Source organism: Lissotriton vulgaris, chromosome 2_1, assembly GCF_964263255.1.
Source record: "Lissotriton vulgaris chromosome 2_1, aLisVul1.2, whole genome shotgun sequence".
Lineage (NCBI taxonomy): Eukaryota > Metazoa > Chordata > Amphibia > Caudata > Salamandridae > Lissotriton > Lissotriton vulgaris.
In genome coordinates, this window is record NC_141687.1 from 1699015062 (window position 1) to 1699039469 (window position 24408).

The 24408-nt window shown below is 44.5% G+C and overlaps 1 protein-coding gene across 1 annotated transcript in view; it reads left to right on the forward strand.

The window, feature by feature from the left end:
• Nucleotides 1-1435: 1435 nt before the first annotated feature.
• Nucleotides 1436-24408, forward strand: part of LOC147733127 (uromodulin-like) — a 45596-nt gene continuing 22623 nt past the window's right edge. The window contains exons 1-6 of the mRNA XM_086957663.1: nucleotides 1436-1610; nucleotides 4564-4581; nucleotides 11955-12143; nucleotides 15785-15886; nucleotides 19368-19588; nucleotides 20004-20149. Coding sequence (XP_086813789.1) covers nucleotides 1562-1610; nucleotides 4564-4581; nucleotides 11955-12143; nucleotides 15785-15886; nucleotides 19368-19588; nucleotides 20004-20149 — 725 coding nt within the window. The 5' untranslated portion in view covers nucleotides 1436-1561. The remainder of the gene's footprint in view (nucleotides 1611-4563; nucleotides 4582-11954; nucleotides 12144-15784; nucleotides 15887-19367; nucleotides 19589-20003; nucleotides 20150-24408) is intronic.

Below are 24408 nucleotides of genomic sequence, written 5' to 3' on the forward strand. Positions count from 1 at the left end.
AATAATTTATGTATTTGTGGATGAACCCCAAACATTGCCCCTGAAGCTACGCCACTGAGTGGCTGATGGTGTGAGTGTCAAGTGAATTCTGACACTGAGGCTGGTGTTTTGGTCAGTATGTTTCACTTGATCTATTTCGGACTGATGTTGCCAGTAGGCTACTCACCATGACTGCTTCTTGATATCTCAGAATGATACTCAGATATGGAATGATAGTAACAGGCCATTCCAGCATATCTTTCCACTATCTCGCCCTCTAACCTATCCCTGCTTGGGACCGTAAACTTTAAACCAACTATCTCAAAATGGACAACCCAGTGCAATAACCAGCTAAGTGGACAATGATCATAATAAATACCACAAAGGAACATGCAGAGCTGCACAAAGCTGCCAACTTACTGAAAACAATAAAGTGTGCTCCTGTCTCTCACACTTCTTCATCCGTCACACTACTGAGTGCTGCATCCCACAACACAGACACCACCCCCTGTGGTCCACATGCACAACATGGAAACACTTACCACACATGATCAAAAAAAAGACAACACCCTTCCAACCCCACACCCTACATAGTGTGACATGCTGCCCATGTAGGCATGTGCTTCGGCGCCCCACATAGCGGGGATTTGTGGGTGTTACAGAGGTTGTAGATTTGCTTGGAGAATAGGTGAGGTGAGCATTTGTTTCTGAATTAGTTCGTTGTTGGGGGAGGGCCGAGCTGGGTTGGGGTTGTGGTGTAGGTGTGACAAGAAGGCAGTGTTTATGATGTTGAGGGCTTTGGTCAAGCAGGTCTGTGGATGCTTTTGCTGATTTCCTAAGGCAGTTGTGTTTTGTATTTATTTGTTACAGTAATGTTCCTCTGGTTAATGATTAACTCTCTGCAGAGTATTGGTCGCTGTGAGGGTTCCCGTGAGCAGTGGGTGGACGGGTCAGGTGGAGCTGCTGCGTCATCTCACGGTCTGAGCCTCTGAGGGTCTAAGACTAACTGGCTTGGAGGTGAGTTGGCCTGTTTGACAGCGTGAGGGGGGAAGTTGGTGTCAGGCGACTTGTGGCTTTTGTCGGTTGGGTCTCTGTCTTCTGGGGCCTCGGGAAAGGTCGTCCTTTCGAGTGGGTGCGTGCGGGGCAGGTTTGAGAACGTGTTTGTCCAGGATGTGAAGGTCGAGCTCTAAACTGCCTGGAGCTCCGTGGGAGAGTTCCTGTCACAGAAGGTGTGTTGCTCGGGAAGGGGCGTGGCGCCGGTATGAACGGGTGCGAAGGGACGACAAATCTATATTCTTACTTTGTGAGGAATGTCCTCCTGCTGTGACAACTTTCAGCGTTGTGTGGCCGTGGGCCACAGGAGCTGTAGAACCGGTGGGTGGAGCTGTCACTGGTGAAGGGCAGGAATCTTACTAAACAGGTGCGCGCTCTGCGAAAGACGTCAGTCACCCGGAGACGCTTAGTCAGAGAAGTCCATGGCCAGCCTGAGAGGACTCTAGGCAGAGGCGCGTGGGGGTAAACCCCAGCTCTTTCCTGCCAGTGTCTGGGGCTCTTCCAGAACTTGGGATGCGAGAAGACCTCGATGAATCCTCTGCTGGGAATACTGCTGGCCGCCCTCCTCGGAGGAGCAGGTGAGATGCTGTACTGTTTATTTATACATATATCTTGTTGGAATAGCGCTTCTGCATTCAAAGCCCTGACATCAATTTTGCCATTAATCAGACTGAACTGAAGCGGCGTCACTGGTTTTAAGCGCGCGAGGGGCATGTATGGTGTGGTAGGAAGCTGAGACTGCGGGTAGGGTGAGTAGCAACGAAGAATGAGTTGAGAGTTGCAGACAGACATAGCAATATTTCTCGGCGCCCGTGTTTTGGTGCTTACAAGACAGACAGAGGTCACGGTGTGGGGTAACGGCCTGAGCTACTGACTTCGGAGTCGGTAGGAACCAGGTTCGAGACTCAGCGTCAACATCCTGTGATTCTGGGCAAATCACTTCATCTCCCCATGCCTACAATTTAGCCGCTTGAGTCCCTCCCAGGTGAATTGATGCTTTACAAATCATGTGTTATTTACTTATAGTTGGCTCTGGAGGGAGAAGCCTACAATGGCTCAGAAATCTACTTCATGCCTCTGCCCCTAGCAACAGTGCACTGTCAACGTACCCGCAGCTTCTCCCGCCATCTAACCATATTCCCCAAACCACTGCACTCTATTGATCCATGCCCTCCAATGACTGTCAAGCTATTAGTCCACGTGACCCAAACTTCCTGGGGCAGAAACAAGCTCCACATATTATCCCTGTACAACAAGTCCAACTTTCTTTCGGCCCATTTGTCAGCTCCCCCGCTTTCTTACCACAGCTCCGAGCACCTCATTCCGTTGTGTGTCACAAACTCCGCAAACATCAGAATGCCTAACGAACAACCAGGCAGTGCCTGTAGGGCTGGTCTAATAGATCTGTGTGGGACTTTTTGTTGGCTTTTTCTGGGCCTGTTGTATAGTAGCTCTCCTGGTTTTTACAGCTCATTAACCTGATATTAAAACAAACACACATTGCCTGCAGCAAGCTCAGATCCATGCAATCTCCCATACCTTCAAAAACACTTACACAGTGTGTCTTCAAAACTGCCCAAATTTGCACACTTGCGCTTTTTTAGCTTTCTAATTCGCTAATGGGGCACATTGTTATTTTGGTGCCGTGGCCTATTTTGAATCCCAGTCCGCTCCCTCGTCCATGTGTGTTCAAAGAGCCTCACTCTTTTATGTGTCATAATAAGCTCTTCATACTGTCTGTGTGCAAAGCTCCTCACCCTTTCGTGTGCTCCAAGATACGCACAGTGTCCATGAACACCAAGCACCTCACGCTCTCTCCATCTGTTGCCAATTCCTCGCACCAGTATTAAGCTCTTCGTCCTATGTACCTAAGATTCTAATGCTATCTATCCATATGCCCCATGTCCACAACTCCACCAAACAAGTCATGTGTCTGAAGCTCCTCACCCAGTCGGTGTGACCATAGCTCCTCACTCTGTCCATGTGTCTGAAGGTCCTCACCCTGTCCACGTGTCAGATGCTCCTCACCCTGTCCACGTTTCAGACTCTTCACACCCTGGCCATGTGTCTAAAGTTCCAAGCCCCTCACTCCGTCAATGTGTCTGAAGCTCCTCACTCTGTCCATGTGTCAGACAAACCACCCCCTGCCATGTGTCTAAAGTTCCAAGCTCCTCACCCTGTCCATGTGTCTGAAGCTCCACACCCTGTCCATGTGTCTAAAGTTCCTAGCTTCTCACACTGTCCATGTGTTTGAAGCGCCTCACTCTGTCCATGTGTCAGAAGCTCCTCGCCCTGTCCATGTGTTTAAAGTTCCAAGCCCCTCACTCTCTATGTGTCTGAAGATCCTCACTCTGTCGCCGGTGTCTAAAGTTCTAAGCTCCACACCCTGCCCATGCGTCTAAAGACCCTCACCCTGTCCATGAGTCTAAAGTTCCAAGCTCCTCACCCTCTCTACGTGACGAAAGGTCCTCACACTGTCCATGTTTCTGAAGCTGCTCGCCCTGTCCATGTGCAAGAAGCTCCTCACTCTGTCCATGTTTCTGATGCACTTCACCCTGTCCATGTGGCTTTAAGGATCCTCACCCTGTCCATGTGTCTAAAGTTCCAAGGTCCTCATCCTGGCCATGTGCCAGAAGTGCCTCATCTCGCCCCTGTATCTTTAGTTCCAAGCTCCTCACCCTGTCTATGTATCTGAATCTCCTCACCCTGTCCATGTTTCTAAAGTTCCAAGCTACTCACTCTGACCATGTGTCAGACGTTCCTCACCCTGTCCATGGGTAAAAAGTTCCAAGCTCCTTGCTCTTTCCCTGTGTCAGACGCTCCTCACTCTGTCCATGTGTCTCAAGTTCAGAGTGGCACAGAGGCAGAAAGGTCCCAGGAAAGGGCAGAAAGGTCACAAAAAACGGGGGGAAACGTCACAAAAGGGCAAAAAGGTCACAAGAATACAGGAGGAAACGAGTGGCACAGAAGGCAAAAAGGTCACAAGAACGGCAAAAAAGGTCACAAAAAACGGGGGGAAACGAGTGGCACAGAAGGCAGAAAGGTCCCAAGAAAGGGCAGAAAGGCCACAAAAAACGGGGGGAAACGAGTGGCACAGAGTCAGAAAGGTCACAAGAAAGGGCAGAAAGGTCACAGAAATGCTGGGGCAGCTAAGCAACAGAAGGCAAAAATGGGCAGAGAGACACGGGGGCCACAAGGGGAGCAGAAGGAAAAAACGGGCAGAGAGACACGGGGGCCACTAGGGGAGCAGAAGGAAAAAACGGGCAGAGAGACACGGGGGCAGCGAGGGGAGCAGAAGGGAAACCGGTAGTGCACAAAACAACAGAACACATCACAACAAAAAATGTGCACATTCTCATCACATATTACTATCTACAGAATCTTGTTTCCATACTACACTGGTGAAAGGTCTCTGGAGCCAGCAACGCTTTAACTTATCACCAAAGACATGAGTAACCAGCAACAGTCAAAAATGTTTTGTGGTCTGGCCCTTGAACTCTGACTTATGACCTCTCTCTCTCTCCCTTCCAGGCGCAGCCTCCTGCTTTGGTAAGTTCTGCACCTTGTGTTAATTTCCTCCACTATAAATTTTGAGAAAGTTGAAACCAGGGAAGATGGGGCAAATAAGGAATATGTCTTGTGACATCAGAATAAAGTCTGACATTTGGTTATCTAAAAATAAATGCTGAAGTTCCAAAAGTGAATTTTGAACTTGATGAACTGTATGATGTGCATATGCTCAAAAAATCCAAGAAAGCAAGCATTACCATTTACATTCTAATGATCATTTAAAAGATACAGTCAAATGCACAGGAACACAGAGAAATATATGTGCTGGTGCACACACCTACACACAAATGAACAGGAACAAGAACCAGTACTACTGTGCATGTATATATCTGTAAACATCAGTGCTTAATTTGAGCCTATGGTTTCCGGTGCTTTTCACCCCCACTTTATTGTCAACACCGGCTCTTATAACTGTCTGCCACATGGTGGCGCTGTTTGTATAATTTTGTGGGGAACACAACAGTTGTTTAAAAAAATAAATATACATTAAAATAACAAATACCTTCCACCCAAAGCTATAAGAATAGGGTGGGCGGCATCCATTAGTCATTTTTAATGTATATTTAAATTCTGAATTGTCACACTTGTATGAGCGTGATGGTTAGTTGTGATGGTACTGTCATTGGCAGCACTGGGACAATTGGTGGTGAAAGCTGCAGTGGCCTCCTGACAAGAGCCCTGGCACTTAATGTTTTTTTTTTAACAAATTAAGTACTGGGAAACATGCACACATGTAAAAAAAACACAGATGTACTCCAGGCTTTCTCAACACAGGTCCAGGAGCTCCAGATCCATGCCAGATTTTCAGCTGAGATACATACCTTAAAGACTACTGTTGCATTTAGTATGGTGTTATTATACAAGCTCTATGCAAATATACTACAGAGAAAAGTTTGGGCGTCCTGACTTAGTTCTGGTAATTCTCGGTGTCTCAGAGTAGTTTACTTTGGGCTTTGTTTACAAGTTCCAGTCAACAGGAGAACATTGCTGGACGTAATGCTACAATATATCACGTTGGCTATGATACGTCAGAAATTTGGGGTCTATTACAATGTGGGGCAGCTCGCCACTACCTGCGTTGGCGATCTGCCCGACAGAATCTCCCGCCCGCCTGCCATTTACCCCCGCCATATTATGATGGTGGAGGGTACCGCGGCAGACGGAAAGACCTTCTGCAGCTTTTCCGCCCAGTCGACCAGGCGGAAAAGGGTTGAATATGGTGGCGGTGTCTGCTAGACACCGCCATCCATATTACAAAAACCAGCCTTTCTGTGGTGGCGTTGCCACCATAGAAATGCATGCGGTTTTCGCAGTTGAGGGCCCGCTGCGGGCCCCCAGGATGTTGTGGGGTGGGGGGAGCACACCCGGCTGTATTTGTATGCATGACGGCCTGCCACGTTGTGCATGCAAATGCACAGATGCCTTTTTTGCATTGCGGCGGGTGCTGCTGACAGCACCACATGCCGCAATGCAAAAAATGCGGGATGCGCCTGCCACTGTGGCGGGCGCATCCTAATTGTACATACCGGGACCGCCGCATACATAGCGGGCGGTCCCATCTCCAGGTGCGTCCGCCCGCCATTGTAATAGACCCCTATGTCTTTAGATCTTTGTCGAGGGGTTGGAATCAGGTTATTGGCAACCTGCTAAGATGTACAAAATTCCAGTCACCCTAAAATGAACAGAAGATCTAATTTGAGTGTTTAGGGTGCTCAGGGAATGAGTGCTCTAAAAATTAAATGTCCCGTTTAATGGAGCACAGAGGATTCAGTGGTTGGGCCACTGGATTGGGTTCAAAGGGGAAACCAGTCATTCCAACAAATGGTTTTAAAGTAGCCAAAACTATTACTACCAGTGCCAACAAAAAAGGCTAAGCAAACCTGTTGCTACCAGATCTACCAACCTTCAGACGCCTATGTCTCGGAACTGAACAGCGACATCCAGCATTTTCGGTTGGTATGTGTATCCGTAAGACTGGACCCCAAGTTTATCAATTAGAACTGGACCTTAGGGTTTGACGTCCTTCAGCAATATCACAGTAATTGCTCGGAGGATGATTTAAGCGGCGCTGGCATTAGAGTGATGGCTCAGAACTAACAGGATACTTGCCTTCACCTTAGGGTTGAGAAGGAATGCTCGTTCATTCTTATGCTGGATACAGTCATGCTTGGGCTCCCTTAAAGTCAGAGATGGTGGAGTGAGACAGGGAGGATGCGGACTCTCCGCATTCTCCACTGGTCCTAGAAGCACTTGATGAAGTTGATGTTCTTGGGTTAGTTCTGGTAAGTGGACTTGCAAGATCTTTGTGGCTGCTGATTATCTCACTTTGAGTGACTGCACAAAGCTTCTGCACATTGTTTACATCTGCTTAAAAATAGTTCCTGAGTCTCCAGTGACAAAGCTCTTTCAAAGTGTGCTTCTGAATTGTATTTTTTCCATGATATTTATATTAAAAAAAGTCTGTTCAGTTTACCCACACTTCAGGTGGCAAGTTAGATGGTGATTTTTTTCCTGTCTAATTTATGAACTTAATCAAGTTGCTGTTATGAAGTGCTACAGTGACATTGTATCATTATATCTGCCTGCAGTTTTTGTGCATGGTTCGGTGAGGATTTGTACTTTTCACCTTCAAAAATAATAGTAGAATTCAAGACACAACAAAAAAGCTTGTTATTAAACTAAACATTATGAGTAAAACAGCAGAATCAGTGACTGAATTTAAAATTCAACATTTTTATTGCAATCATATGATCATCTAGGTGGTGGTCTATTTTCAATTTTCTTCTTTTTGGTGTTTTGGCATCTGCTTGCGATAAGAAATGTAAAAAAAATATTTTCTCCAGTATGGCAATGTCAAACACACTGGTTTGCCAATTCTTGTTCTATTTGATTTTGAAAATTAAACCATTAACCCTCTCAAAGTAAAGTAGAATGGATCATTACCGTACAATAAAACGATTAATGATGAGATTCGACAACGTCATCACGTTAAGACATCACGTTAAGACAATCAATAACCCTTTTAAGAAATGATAGGGGGGAAGAAACCTTTTCTTACTACTTCATCATTTTAGATTCCGTTTTCATATATCCGTCTACATAGTGAGTAACACTGGTAAAACAACTCAAACATTGCCTCTTGTAACATGGGTTCTTCTTAAGCCAGACAAAAACCTAAAAGCTGGGACTCTGTAGGCAGTCCTGATCTGTTACCCATTATGTATATTAGTGGAAGTTTTCCTAGGTGAAACTAATAATAGTAAAAATAATATTCAGCTGTTAGCAAGAAAGAGAACTTCATATGAACCGAGGGCAACAGTCAACACTGCTCAGGGCAACCATATTATACACAACATAGAAGATCATCCTCAGGTAATCACAATCACTTTTCTCAAAGATTTCACATAACAGTTTTAGGTCTAGCCTAGACACAGGTTTGGCTGTTTCGCCAACGTCGTTTTCCAAAGAATTAATAAAATAAAAAGACATAATATATAAATTCGTAGAGGGGCTTTCGCTCCCGTCATCCATACATTGGTCTGTTAAACTTGTATTTAAAATGTAATTCTGCGCATGCCATACTAAAGCTTCTGGCAGTAGGTAAGCCCACTTCCGCCACTGGATCTTTAGTGTGAGTCATGGCATTTTGCTCTTGCATATGTGCACACCGCCTAAAAAGAAGTGCACTTCAATGCTGGGGCTTGTAGACCAATCTCTGCTTTCGGTTCTATTTTACTTTCATGTTATTTTATTTATTTTTGCAATGCTTTATTTTTCATTTACTTTTTTCCCCTAAACATATGTATGCTTTTAATGTTTATTACATATGGTTGCTAAAATAAATAAACATAGGCTTGTCAAGGCCTAATCAAATTGGCTATGCAAATGCTTGTTTGCTGTTAACAGCAATAGAGCCATGTTAGGTACTTTTAAATATATTTTTGATACGACAAAATCAGACTCTTAAAAGAACAAGGCCAATAATTTGTCAACGTCACCATTAGTCGCATCATAAAGCCACACCAGGACCACATGGCGAATGGAAACGTTGGCAGAAACAAATACTAGTCCAGCCCAGGGAATGAACAGGAAATGATTTCCTGACAGAAGGGCATCTCTCTGGAACATTTCTTTAAAATTATATAGGTTTGTTTCCGTCTGAAGTCACTATATCGGTGCACCATACACCAGCTATGCAGTAACCATTGCATGAAGTGCATTTACAATCAAAGGAATTTTTAACAAGGGTAGTATATGGACTTCCTGGAAGGCGACCATCTTAGTTTATTATTGATCACTAAGCCAAGGTAACAATAGTCAACAAACTGCTCTAGTTTTACTCCCTCAATCCAGATCTTCCTCTTGAGAAATTGCTTGCCAAAAGCCATAATCTCAGTCTTGTTTGATTAATTTTCAATCATTATTTTCACAACTTGTCTCCACTTCTGCCAAAGAGTGCTGGAGACTAATGTTCGAATGGAGTCATTGCTGTAGAAGAGGGTGTGCAGTCACTCTTATTCCAATTCAGACAGACTATTATTCACAGATCTCAAAATAAACTCTAGATCACCAATATATAAGAAGAAATAATGGAGCAAGAATATATTACTGCTTCATGCTGTACTTTACCAGGGTGAGACTCCTCAGTCGGGGCAGAGATCCTCGCATGTTAAACTATAAGGAACATTAAAAAAGTTTATTAAAGTGGAAAATAAAATTGTCAAATATTGTTAAATAATAATGTAAATTCATTTAATATAAATCCTTTACATGTAGAACAACATTTTAAATAAAGCTACAACACTAGTAAATTAACTTTGAATAAAAACTTTAATTGATAAAAAATACATTAAAGAAATTACAATTATTGTTCTGACATATAAAATTAAAAAAGCTCCCATCTAAATACCTTTTATGTGCATTAATAATTATTAAAAGTGATGTACAGAATTAATTAAAATTAATGTAATTATTTTCAAAATAAACGTGTTACTTTAATTAGTAAATTGAAAATTGTTTTTAAAATATGTTATAGTTGAATAATACATATGAATTACTTTATAGATGTTTTAACATTAGTTTACGTTTGTTTATGTTTTAGAAAATTTAAAATAATTTTATTTCGTTTAACATTATTTCCTATAAGATTGTATTTTAAGTCCCTACCTCCATTGTTTTCAATGGGAGGGTGTTGGATTACCAGTTGTTCTCCATGTGTAGAGCTGAACTTACTACTGTTTTGTAGCAGTAACTTACACTTGGAGTTTGTAAATTATTTGTATGTGCATTAATAAGTATTAAAAGTGATATACAGAATTAATTAAACTTAATGTAATTATTTTTAAATAAATGTATTGTTACTTTAATTAGTAAATTAAAAAAAATGTAAGATACTTTATATTTGAATAATACATATATACTACTTTATAGATTTTTAACTTTTTAATTTAAGTTTGTTTATTTTTAAAAATATTTTAAATCATTTAATTTAGTTCAACAATATTTCCTATGGGATAGTATTTTAAGTCCCTACCTCCATTGTTTTCTATGGGAGGGTGGTTTACAGTGTGTAGTGCTGAACTTACTACTGTTTTGTAGCAGTAACTTAAACTTGAAGTTTGTGAATACCGAACAGCAGTCAACCTACTCAAAAGTGTAAATTTACTCATAAGTGTAAGTTACTTTCATGAGTTATACCTATAGGCTTTGACCTTCTGTCACTGGTGTAAGTAACAAATTCCAACTTTTACCACATTTTGGCCCGTCTTTTATCTCAGTGGCGTGGCTAATAAAATGTAAGTGGCTCTGTCAGATTTTGTATGTATGTTTTCAGTTTTACATTCACAAATTCAATTTTCATTAAAGATGTGTTTCAGCACATTTGTTTATAATGTAAGAATGAAGGAGCAAAACGTTCCATTAAAAAAAATATCAATATGTATAACACAGGATGAGGACACCACACGTACAATAATGTAAAACTAACTATAGCAAACACCAAGATATGAGTTTCAGTTTGCCATTTTCTCTCCCAGAGTCCCCCTAATTGTAGTACTAAGGCTGTACTTACCATCCAATGACCTTAGGGGGGCACTGCTCTAAAACGAAAGATCCCCAAACCATGACTAACAAAAAAAAAACCATGTAGAATCAGTAACTTCACCCTCCCTGGACACAGGGAGCTATAAGTGTAAAAGATTAAGGGCCATTGAGTGGCAGCTCCCCTTGGACCATTATTACATACTCATTCTAATCCCCTGTAGAGTGGTGCCTTGCCTTTAAACCCATTCCTGCCCCCCCCCCCATCACCAGAACTAATAAAAAATACAACAAACACAGCCACTTTTTGATAAAAACAAGATTGGTGAAGCCATCTTCCTTCAATGAAAAGATTAAAAATGCCAAACCTATGTTGTATGTCAGCATATCGTTGACAAAAATATTGCCTGACATAACTATTGTGGCCTGAATAGCATTTTGCGGATTATTTTCCCATTGGGTGTACACCATATTTTTGTCAGATGATACTTAGTTCATGACATTTTGGTACCTACCTTGCCCTCAAACGAAAAGCCAACCCTTCAAAATTCCCCCACACAAGACTTACTGGACAAACTTAAAAAACATGTAAAGAAAAGGTAGCAAATGGGAACACTGGGCAGGGGGGGCTCCTCTGCACTGGCGGAGGAGCGTCGCCCCACTGCCTGTCTCAGAACCAGCAAATGGAAAATAAAACGATCTTCTAGCATTGTTTTATTTTTTATTTGCCGGCTCTGAGCCAGCTTGTGCAGGGAGGGGCGGGACACGGGGGAGGAGTTCTATGTGCAATCCCTAAGTGCGCATATGTGTTTGGCCATCTGTCTCAGGGCAACCAAAACACACATGCGCACATAGGGAGTCTGTGGCTGTTTCTCCAACCCGGCTGTTCAATGTAGCAGGGTTGGAGAAACCCCCACAGACTCCCTGGCCTAAGCGGAGGGTCTTTTCAGCCCGCTCAAGCCAATCCCTGTGCGGCTCTTCTTTCAGGAGAGCAGCATGGGGATTGAATGGGAGTCTGTGACGTGTTTCCAGTGTCTGCTGTAAAACGAAAGAGAAGTAGAAGCATGGCACAGGAGGTGGCCGGCACCTTAAGATAAGTAATTTAAAAAATATATATTTTCTAACACGACCCCCATGTGCTGTCTCCCCCCATGATCCCTCACCTGTGTTTCCTACACCCCTCACCACCCTTTGTTTTTGGCGGCCGCCACTGACACTGAATCGCTCAGTCTATTAACTTTTGCTAGGCACTGCCTATGGTTTGTTGCTAGTGCTATGAGTACAACTGACCATGGATTCTTCTGTTTCCTCAGGCGGCAATGCACTGTATCCCTGGTGTGGTGATGATTTGTGCGCTGGAAGCTGCACCCTGAATAATGGTTGCTTGTGTAGTAATAGCAGCACTACCTGCATCCCAAATAATTCCACCCCATGTGTCCTTAACTCCAGTTCGTGCTGTCCTGCTTGGCTCTTTTGGGACCCAGCCCAAGCCTGCTGCTCAGGTAAGTCATGTCAATTTGAACAGGATTCCTGTCATTTGATTACAAACAAGAAAGCACACTTCATTATTGTGGCAGAAAAAGAGTTGCAGAGATAAAAGGATGCAGTTTCAAAATGCACATCATACGCATAATTACTGACCACAATTCAAAGGTTCACACTAACATTAGCCTAACCCTAAATGCAATCCAGTCGTAATAACTAGCCTACGTAGTATTGTATCAGAATATCAAGTTTTAAATATTGTAGCCAGAATATCGACTACCAAAATATTGGGAAGGTAATTATAGATGTACACAGTCTTGGACTGGGCTACAGGGCAATCAGGCAGTACCCGATGGGCTGGTCTCACAGTTTAGGGAGTGGGCCGCTTTTCTGGCTGTTTGTGGGTCTGTTTGATGGCATGGTGGGCTAGTTTTTACTGATGCGTGTCCTGATCTCAAAACAAACATTGTCTGCAGCAAGCACAAATCCATGCAGTCTTCCATACCCTGCAAAACACTTACTCAACTCGTCTTTACAAGTTCAGAACTGCCCCGATTTTCAAACATGGGCCACTTTTGTAACTATCTGATTCACTAATGGGGCCACTTTTATTATGTTACGAGGGCCTATTTTCTGCCTCAGTCCAACCCTGTACGTACAGTTTTACTATCCTTCACTCCTATCTTTGTTACCAGTTGAGGTATTTGTACAGATTGGGCACAGCCTTTGGAAGCCGCTGACGCAGCCCGTTCTCTCTCTCTTTTCCTGTAGTAGGCGCAGTACACCGATTGTGAGGTAAACAGTGATAAGAGAGGCAGGGATTCAGGTCAGCTTGTGCATTGCCTCCAAACTTTCTTCTTAAGCTCACTGTGCCACTGGTCAGAGAGACGGGGAGATCCACTACAGCACTCCGGTTGGCCCCTGCAACCTTCCCATCGTAGTCTCCTAAGCTGTCCCTCCACTCAAGCACAGTGGCTGGGCCTATGAGGGCAATCTCTTTCTGCAGGGGTAAATTCTGCTCCCTTTTCTCAGCAGGCCAGACAAGCTCCGGTAGAGGCAGTCCCATAGTTTCTCAAGCAGTTCATTGTATACTTCCAGGTGATGTCCTCTCTCCTCTTGAAGACTAGCTGCTAGAGACACCAATTCTTGTCTCAGCAGTTCCACCTCTTTGGTCAGTAACCAATCTGGAATCAAGTTGTGAAGTTTTAGTCCCACTCTTATAGTCATGTTGCAGACAGGGAAGGTTGATTCACAGCCAGGATCCTAGAATCAGTCCAGAGTGATTTCCTCTCTTATTGTATCTCTCCCCTACACGGCAGATACAGTCTTTGTTTCAGGTGATGGTTTCGTCAGCAGGTTATGACAAGGGGCTTCTTAAACGGAAGCGATGAAAACGCACACACTCACACAACCAGGAACCACATAGCTGCATTTTTTATGAACTACAACATAAATCATCGAAATGAAGCACTTGCACTGTTGTGGAAGGTTGTGTTTTTAGATGTTGCATGCGCCCTGACAAAATATTTAAAAATATGTTTGGATCAGTGATGTAAGAGGCTTGGCCAAGAGTATTATTTAGTTACTCTACAATTAGGGTGTTGCGCAATGGATCGTTTATACATTAAAGGTTGTGGAATGGCGATTTTATGTATTAAAGGTTGGTGTATTTGGCTTGGAGCTTGACTCTGAGGCATGGAGTGTGGGGAGAGAGCCAGCGGTTTTAATTCAATGTTTATTTTGTTTTAAAATGTATGTTTTAAAGACAGGTGTCTAAACATGAATACAATTGAACTTGAGAGTCAGAGGGGTGTCTTCGCAGTGTCAGGGCTCATCATGGTACAGAAATGTACCTGAATGAGGTTAATTAATTAATAATTGTGGGTTTGTAATGCGCTAGAATCGACTCCCGAAGGAGTATCTCTGCGCAGTAGACCTCGGGGGAACCCGTCCTGGCTTTCCCTGTGAGATGGTCCCTACTGGGTATCTCCAAGGTGAAACCAGGCCTCCCCGGCGTAAGTGGGGGCCGTTGTGGAGATGAGGCAAGCTAATGCCCAGAGTTGCCAAGTGTGATCCCTGGTTAGAGTAGGCACCGAGGTGAGAATTATCGAGTCCGCTGACCCTGGTCCACGACCCTGCCGCGTCCGGAATTGAACCCTGGTCCCGGGCCGTCCTCTGCTCCCGGGTCTGCCGCCTCTAACCAGTGAGCCACACCACTCGCCACAGGTTGGTAGGCATCTCACTTTTCAAAAGCAGGAAAAAGTCAGTTCTCTACTACCGATCAGAAAATGGTATTCTGCCACCAACCTTGGACATGGAAAGTAGACCCATGTACTCTAAAGACATGCTCCTTACTTCTCTTCAGACCACAGAGACATGCTCTTGGCCTCAGAATCTTTTCACATAATCTAACCATAGCACATGTCTGTCATGTGTGCCAGGCACAACGCATTTAGATTACCTGTGTAAGCCTACCGTTGTGTTACGCAGGGGTGAGTTATACTTCTGTAAAACCATGCAGGGGACATTCCCATGCCAACAGCGTGTGTTCCCTATCCAGGCCCGATATTCCGTTTTTTATTCTTGTGTTGTGCCCTCTTGAGATACATAGCTATTGCCAGCAGATAAAGCAGGCCTGCTGCCACACAGTATCCCCTGCTTTGTCCCCAGCTCTGTCTTTGCTCTCTTACAATGTGAAAATATGACTTTTTGAACTCCCTGGCAAGTTGATATCTGGTCACTTGGTCCTGGGGTGGTGTTGCTTTATGGATGCATAGACCAGGATAGACAGGAGAAATCCCCCTCTGATCACAGAGTGTGAAGAGGACACCACCTTGCATCTCAAGGCTTCTTTTCAGCTTCGCATGTCTATGGGATCTCAGGGAGTTCCTGCTATGGTGCTTCTGATTGTATCTTCGGCAGAGGCTGTAGTGAAGCTGCTGAGGCCAATTTAGTGGCCGGAGGTATACATACACTCAGTTAGACACTCATGACAGTTTAATTCACCCCTTATTTATGTTAATTGAAGGATGTTCTCATTTAAATGTTGTGGGCTCCATTCATTTTACTTAAACAGACTTCAGTCACTGAACCTCACCTGAAATGCCACTGTACGTTGGCTTCCATGGCTTCCCTCCTGGTGTTGATTTTCCTATCTAGTGGGGCATCCCTGGGGCGGCGGCCTACAGTCTGTTCTTTTTCAGTATATCTGTCCTGCTTTCATCTTCCACGTTCCCACTGTTTCTTGGTGCTACATCTGCCTTCAACCCCGTAAAGAAGTGTTTGCCCACTCGTTTTTCAATCCTCTGTTTCTGCTGTCTTCCAGTAGAGCTGTATCTATCCTAAGCTGAGGTCTCTCCTTCCGTCTGGTGGACATAAGTTCTTCTCCCAGGGGTTCCACTTCTGAGTGGAACTGTCTCTTGAACCTTTTGTTTCTTATTTTCACCAGTGATAGTTTCTGTTCCATGGTGCTTCATCCCTTCTGTCTTCTAGAGGAGATACATGTTTACACGTTGTTCCTGCTTTCTTTTCTCTGAGTAAAGCCATCGCTTAAGTCTGCTGTTCTTTTTCTCTATGTAAAACCATCTTTTGATTCTGCAGTTTCTTGTGCCTTTGGATAACGTTTTCTATTGAATCTGCTGTCTCTTCTATCTCGCAGAGGAGCCAATCTGCTCCCCGGAATGTTTGGATGATGAGATATGCACAGCCTTCAATGGCACAACGAAGTGCAGCTGCAACCGGACCAGGTATCAACTCTTAAGTAAGTCTGCATCCATGCAAGGATTTTTGGGGCTCAGGCCCATTCTTGTGTCCACTGATCATACCTGCTGATTGATGGTGGACCAATACCTTGTGATGCCAGCTTCTAATATCTGGTGAGTTGGCGCTCGGGCCCCCTCCGCAGCCACCCAATAAAAACCTGGCATTTGGTGTCAGATCTCAGAAATCACAATTGCAAAAACAAGGTTTGGTGGGGAAGTGATCTCTTGTTCCTCTATTGAGGATGTTGGCTCTCAAGCCCTTTCTATTCCTAAGGGTGCTGGGTGCGATGAGGAGCGGTCTTTGGTGCCGTAACTGATATCAGCCACATATATCAACTAATGTGAAATGAAGTTTAACTTCAATGAGCCTGTGCCAATCTCATCTAATCCCAGACAGTGAATCTCTGATGTTGGATTATTCTGAGACATTCAAACATTTGGTGAATATTTGGGATGATATTGTTAGCTGAGGCTGATACTAATTGAGTTTCTGAGAGTCTGCTGTTAAGTTAACATGTAATAATCTGCTATGAGGTACTCTTTGCCAGTATGATGTCACAGGTTTTGCAAAAGTCTGACTTTAAAATCATTTTGGATCCCTTCATGCATGGGCATCTGGGATACTAGTTATCTCCATCCCTTACTTCTGCATCACCAACCACCACCTACATGTTTTTTCTGATGTGCAACGGTATAGCACAACATATAGTGATAGAATGGATGGCTGGCAGAGTGTTGTGAGCAAGGGAGATGAAGGAACATGACTAGTGGAACCCCCACGGTGGCAAGTAACCCTACTATGATGTTCTTGCCAATTGGTTGGGAACCTGATCTCACATCCTTTAATGCTGAGAAGGGAGAATACAACATGTGTCAACCAAACATTAGCAGTTACATCTTTTTTGATACATGGATTCGGAGAGTAATGCATGCAAAAACACCTAAAATGGCTCATGCTGCTGCCTTGCAAATATTTGCAAAAAGGAAGTGTCTACGAAAGACCACAGCTGCAGTCTTTACTGTGATGAAACTAGCAGCACTTCTTTTGGGATCCTGAACATGTCCTTGAGCAATGCCATCATATGGGAGGAACAGATGGTCAGCACCTTGTCCTTTCCTGGTAAAACTTCACAGTTTTAGAAACATCTCAAATTTGTCAGCTACGAAGGCATTTTCCTATTCAAATCAACTGGATTAGTACCTTCAGAATTAAAGAAGGGGTGATAAATTGATAATTTATCCTTGTTAAATATATTTTAAGGCTTTCCAGAGGAAAGAGTGCAAAGATAGTGGGTCCTCCCAGATGAGTTGATCGCTACCAAGAAAGCTGTGTTCTAGGTTGCAAGTCTGCGGGTTATAATTGAGCAAGGCCAAAACCAAATTCAGATCTTACCAATGGGCTGTGTTCTTAATAGGAGGACAGAGGTGAAGAAGACCTATGAAATGGCACCTCAAGGAAAAGACTTTTGAAGGCACACTTAGGTATGATGCAGTGTCCAACATGTAATGTTCACAGGAATCAATTGTAATTCCAGTAGCAGTTCAATAGAAAACTTTAGTCCAAGAATATGGCCTTAGGCCTTAGGAGGTTAATGTGCAGATGTCTTCGATAGGCATGTAATCCCTGCAGTGAGTCTATAGCCATAAAAAGGATAGTCTGTGCTCTGTGTAACTTTATGAGTGGGATGCTGAAAGGGGGTATCCTAAAAGACGTTGGATTACAGAGTCTAACATTTAGGAGTCTCCAGTACCTGACTGTGAAATGCAATCTTCTTGTAGATGTAGATGTAGAGTCCATTTATAACGCGCTAGCAATCGCTCCAAGGAGCATCTCGGCGCCAATATGAGGACAACCAGATGAAAAGGTTGCCTTACTGCTAAGGAGACCATAACCGGGATCACACTTGAAATGCAAGCACAGTTCTGGGCCAGATGGTGTTGACAAACGTGTTTGTGAAGCTGGTCTAAGGGAGCCATATGCATAGTGGATGCCATTGGTGATAAGGGACTGGAACCACCACACTCAAGCCACAGGATTTCTGGTACAATGTTCTACTGATTGTTTCAATTTTACTATCCCCTAATGAGGTGGAGTTAGAAGGTCTACATGGGAGTCTTCACAGCCTGTCTGCTGAGAAAATATGTACTTTGTATGATTGAAGCCCCTAGATCTTAGAGGGTGTTTCAAACTACGTAGAGGTTCTCTTGGCAAACAGTGGGAGGGGCGCTTTGGCCAGACAGCATCTTAAAAAGTTGCACTTGAGCACCCCGAAGATGAAGATGGGCTACTGAGAGGACCTTTGTGAACACGATAGGTGTGGACTTCAGTGCAAGCGAATTAAAGGTTCAGGAAGAAGACCAAGGGAGGTAAGTCAGGGAAGGTGAGGTTCAGAAATAAACTCAAAACAGATCCAGGGGCCATGGGGCACCCACCAAGATGAGCGTTTAGCAAGATCCTAAGACTCTCAGAAAAGGAGAGATTGAGGACGGCCCAAAGATAACCAGGTATGAAAGAACCTTGAAGAAACAGCCAAGCAGATAGAAAGAGGTCTCTAATGTAGATTTGAGTATGGTATAAAGCCTTTTGACCTGGTGCCTTCAACAGTTACTCATTAGTACTCGCACACAGGGGTTCCACCGATGACGGGTGATAGAAGGCCTTCGAAAGGTGAAGCAAACTTTCAGGCAGGTTCTAACAAAGGAGTGTGGATTCCAATACTCTGTCTTGTACTGAATTCTTCCTATCCATGTGTAACAGCTTCTGCATCACCACATAATTCTAGTTTTTCTTTGCATTTTGCACCATGTTTGGCATTAGCGAGGATGGCTTTTGAGCGCCTTTTGATGAGTTTTAGTGAAAAAAACATAATAACTTATCTGTGACACTAAATGCAAGTCCTGTGACTGTCAAAAGCAGTCACTTATCCAGACACAAAGTGCAAGCCTTGTGATGGTCAACGGCAAAGTGATGGTCAACGACAAAGTGTCATAGCAGAGACAACTTTTTGCAAGCCAATGCAATTAAAAATGCAATCTAAAGCAAGCCCCTTGCAGGATGTGGAGACAGTGAAAGGCCAATATGTGCAATCGAAAAGTGGCGCAGCAAAGCGGACAACCCGTACGTTCTCCCTCACAGGAGCTTTGTGTTGTGGTTGCATGTGTGAGTGAGTGAGCTTGCAAGCAGGGGGACCCTAGGTTTTTGAAGGCTACATAATTATTTTAAAGTGACACTGATGGACCGAATGTACTCCCGCTCCTACGTATATAAGGTTCTTGATGCATTGTTCATCATCGTATATTGTTTGCAAGAAAATCTCAACAAAAACATTATTTTTTTTAAGTGACACTGACCATTTTAAAGAAGCTATCTTTGCATCATAACTGTCATTACAGACAATTACATACAGTTGTGAACAAGAGAGTGCAAGGTAGTAAAAGTTACTCTGAAAAATTCTGACCTAATGCCTCTGTCTGCTCTAGATCGCTATGACCTCCAGCCCGTGGTCCAGTGCCGGGGTTTGTGGATGAACATCTCCATCAGCAGGTGCCTGCTTGAGAGCTTCGGCTTCGACAGCGCCACAATTTCCCTGAGGAACGACACCAGCGGATGCACCATACTGAACCAAGGCATCCTGGACAACAAGTCTGTGGTCACAGTCCCAGTTCTGCTCCAGGCGGGATGGTGTGGAAATGACCTTTCGGTAAGGACCAGCCCGTACCGGTCTACTAGGCTCCTAAACTGAACGTCTCCAGGCAGAGGAAGGGCTTTTCATTCTCTGTGACTTCAACTCCCTACCACAGAAACAGGGCAGAGAAAAGGGACAGTCTGACGTACAAACAGCAGGAGCAGTATGGAAAGACCACAGAATTAGAGCAAGCCTAGGGTACCTGAGGTGGCATGGGCCGGGTCTCAGGGGGGCGGTGATAGAAAATGCGAGGACAGGGGATTAGGAAAGGACATGGTGGTGATGAGAGGAGAGAAGGAGAAACAGGAAAAACACTTGTTTTAAGGAGTCTTCACCACATTATAAAGTCACACTGCTCCCTGAATGGTGCACACATAGGGGATCCATAGCAGGGAGTTCAAGTCTAACTTTCATTCTCCTTCCATTTTAGGTGAACGCCTCCCGCATGAGGTATTCCAACGCCCTCCATGTGCGCCCAGCGTCCTCTGCGATTGTAAAGGTGAACCCCCTGTTCCTGAGCTTCTCCTGCAGCATCACCCGGGCTGTGTTCTCCCAGCTGGAGCTGGTCCTGAGCAGGTGCGTGTGGTGCCGACTTGTGATTGGTGGGCCTGTTTTCTGGTCAGTGGGGCAGAGATGATCAGTGTGCAGCTACCGGTAAAAGGGCCCGAGTCAACAAGTTTGCCTTCTTGCAATCAGTGGGTCTGCTACAGGGCAATGGGCCTGCTTCTGATCAGCCTGCCCTCTTCAATGTGCACACGTCCAATCAGTCTGCCAGTAAGAGAGCCTGGTTTGATATGTTTACTGAGGGCCACTGAAAATATGCGATTGTGCGACTGCTGCATTTTTTGCATAATTATAGATTTGCTGCATTTGCTAAATAATCCATCAACTGCCTAATATTTAATTTAAATGTTTCTAGCTCAAACGGTTCAAAGGGTACTACAATGCAGCGTAATGTGTTGTTGAGGGTCCTTTACAATGGTTGACTGGTGACCTTTCTATTGTTTCTTACTATATGTGAGTGTTAAACTTGTATTAATGATGTAGATCCTATAGTCTGATAGAGTTACCAAGTGTCAAAATGCAGAAATAATGAAGGAATACCATCACAAAATGTGCTGCATTAAGCTGCATAATTTGTCTTTTCTTGCCACATAATTTAGTCGACCCTGCTGCATAATTTAACCCTCCCCTGCCACATAATTCCAGTGGCCCTGGGTATGCCTGCCTTGAATTCAGTGCAGCCGCTTCCAGTGCACCTATTACTTACTAGGGTGTCTGCTAACGAGCCGTGTTAACTGTAGCGATCAGCTGATTAATGTGCCCGCTTCCCATGAGTGGAACTGCTTCCAATTAATGGGCCTCCGATCATTGTGCCTTCTACCACACAGTGTGCCTGATAACAATCAATGTGCCTGTTCCCATTCAATATGACTTTTTCTATCCGTGTGCCCCCTATTGATCAATGTTCTCGTTAACAATCAGAAGGTCTGCTTCCAATCAGTGGCCCTAAATCGATTAGTGAGCCCACTTCTGATCATTGGGGTTGATTCTGGTCAGTGGACCTGCTTCAAATCACTGCCTGCTTCCGGCCAGTGAGCCTGCTTTCAATCTGTAGGCCTGTTTCCAATCCCAGCACCTGAGTACAATCAATGGGTAGGCCTTCAACAGCGGGCCTGCGTCAGAAGGTCCAAGTACAGACATACCAGCGGGGTCACCCCTTCGGATCATGCATGCAGCAGTACAAACAAGAGGACGCGAAAGGTCCTTCAGGCTCGTGATCAGCTGGCCTTTGCTGCACTCCCATACCAAAGGGTTATACACCTTGAGGAGGACTTGAGTCCAAGGGTCAACCAGGAATTGTGAGAGGAGACGATCATAGGCAGGTTCAGAATAGATTAGGTTTGATTAGGTTTCTACAAATGTGTCATAATTTTCCACCCATTACAACAAAATGTGTGTTTGCTCAACTGTCCAACTGATGTGCAGCTTGGAACATCAATGGCCATGATCCAGAAAAAGCTGGCCAAACACCACGAGACATCTGTTATAAGTGACAGTTTTTGAGAAAACGCTTCCCTTCTCGTGGGCATTATGGACAATGATTGACAGTGATCTAGAAAGAGCTATCCGAAGCCAAGACTACCTCAGTTATAAGTGACAGCAATCGAGAAAGAGTTACCCATCCGCACAGCAACAAGTGCTCCAAGGGACAATGACCCTACAAGAGACAAAGAAAGAGCTGGCCAAATGGAGGGACACATGGTTCATCAATGACAGTGATCGGGAAAGGGTTATCCAATGGGCCGGCAAAATGTGTCATTAGTGATAAATGAGTGAGGGATGGCCTGAGGTTTTCAGATATGTGCTTTGATGAGTAGTCTGACTTAATCGCCATTGTTTGTTGTTGACTTTCCACTTAGTGATCCAAACCCACTTCTTTCTTAGGTTAAAGGCTTGTCAAGCTTTGCTGAGCCTTGAACTTGAGCGGCAGAGATGGAGACTGACAATACTGAGCCTGTATCTGTGGGGATATTGGAGGCCCTGCCTTCACCAAAAATGGAAGAATGCCATTTTGCTATTCAACTGCTACAGGAATGTATACCCTCATTTACAAATGTGTGAGAAAAACTCTCCCACTGTGAGCCCTTGTGGTGCATCCCCACTCCCGGAATATCTGTTCCACATCTAGTCTTTACCCAGTTTGTCATGTCCTGGTATGAAATCCCACCTGAGTCACTACCTAGAGTTTCTCCATCCATAAATTCAAAATTCTAGCTGCCTGTATCTCAGAATAAATGACCTCAGCAGAGTCTATCCTGGTCATTGTTTTTCCATGTCCAAACAGACTGAGGGGCATATTTACAAAGGAATGATGCAGCGCAGCTCTGCGTCATTTCAAACGTGCAGGGATGCAGCGTATTCACATGAATATGGCGCAGCCCTGTGTTTTCCTCAATGCCAGCGCTAAAAAAGCTGACAAGCGCCGATGTTGACACCCATGTGCCATGGTGCCTGCCCTGCAGGGATGATTGTTTATGTGCAGGAAGGGACACCTTCATGCACATAAAGAATTATTAAAGGCAATTTGCTCCTTCTACATGTGCTGTAGAATACACCACAAACAAGGAGAAATATATGTAGTTCTCCTCATTGCGCCACTCTAACACCTGCTTTTCAGTGGTATTCGTTTTTGGCACTTCCCCAGATTTACAGATCCATGTCAATCTGTGGAAACAATGGGTGTTGCGGTGGAATGCCCACAGCAAAACCCAGTGCACACTCATTTGACCCAAAAAACTGCATGAAAGGGTACGATATTTACAATGCAGCATTAGCTATGTAAAGTAGCTTAGCGCCACATTGCAGGAGGGCATTGCGCCTCCATAGTGTCGTACAAAGTGACACCCTTGTAAATATGACCCAGAGAGTCTGATAGCCTTCCCTGCACATGGACTCCCCTGAATTGTATCTATTCTTCTATTGGTCTCCACTCCTGAAAGTTGGGTTTGTCCTCCTCATGGCTTGGACTCCACTGAGTACAGTTTAGCGTCTCAGGGGCAGACTCCGAGGAGTCTTGTTTATCTTCTCTAGGACCGTTTTCTCCTCGAGTATTTGTTTATCCTCCGAGAGCGTGACCACGAATATTCCCTCTAACTATGTTTGTCAGTGTGGCCTGGGGTAGCTCACAAAGGCGGCAAGACTTTTAAGCTTCCCTGCGTTCCCTTCCCCTGCCCATCCTGGGAGAGGAGGCTTTGCACTTCGTCCCAGGATGTGCATTGTTTGAGACTCTTGAGAGCAGCAAGCTCTCGACCCATTGGGCCAGAAACATGTCTGGTGGTGGCAGCTGGTGGGCAGCCACTCAGCCAGGACACTAGTGTTAGGCCATTTTTCAGGGGTCATCTCTAAGATGCCCTCTGAGTGCATTTTTCATCAAATCCCACAATGACATCAGTGTGGGTTTAATGTGCTGAGCAGTTTGATACCAAACTTTCCAGTTTTCAGCAAAGCCATTAATATGCTGTGCTGTTCGTAATGATTCAGAAAAGGGGGTGGTGATGAACAGAGTGTCTGAATTAAGCAGACCACTCTTACCCAGTCCAAAGATCAGGGCTTGATCCATCACCGTTTTTTAGCTCACTGCACCATCCCAGCTCAGAACTTGGCTATATGCAAATTAGTCTGACCCTGGCCCAGTGCATCATGGGAACAGGGCAGACCAAACTACCAAGCCAATTCTTATACTGGGAAGGAAACAAGCTTCCGGGGACCGGTTTCTGGCATTTCAGCCGTCTTCGGCCCGGCTTGCTTGAATCCTGATGGTGCAATGAGCAAGGGGCTCACATCTGAGTATACCCTTCCACGCTTATGGTGGACAAAAATGATTCAGAAAAGGGGGTGGTGATGAACAGAGTGTCTGAATTAAGCAGACCACTCTTACCCAGTCCAAAGATCAGGGCTTGATCCATCACCGTTTTTTAGCTCACTGCACCATCCCAGCTCAGAACTTGGCTATATGCAAATTAGTCTGACCCTGGCCCAGTGCATCATGGGAACAGGGCAGACCAAACTACCAAGCCAATTCTTATACTGGGAAGGAAACAAGCTTCCGGGGACCGGTTTCTGGCATTTCAGCCGTCTTCGGCCCGGCTTGCTTGAATCCTGATGGTGCAATGAGCAAGGGACTCACATCTGAGTATACCCTTCCACGCTTATGGTGGACAAAAATGATTCAGAAAAGGGGGTGGTGATGAACAGACATGAGTCCCTTTCTCACTGCACCATCAGGATTCAAGCAAGCCGGGCCGAAGACGGCTGAAATGCCAGAAACCGGT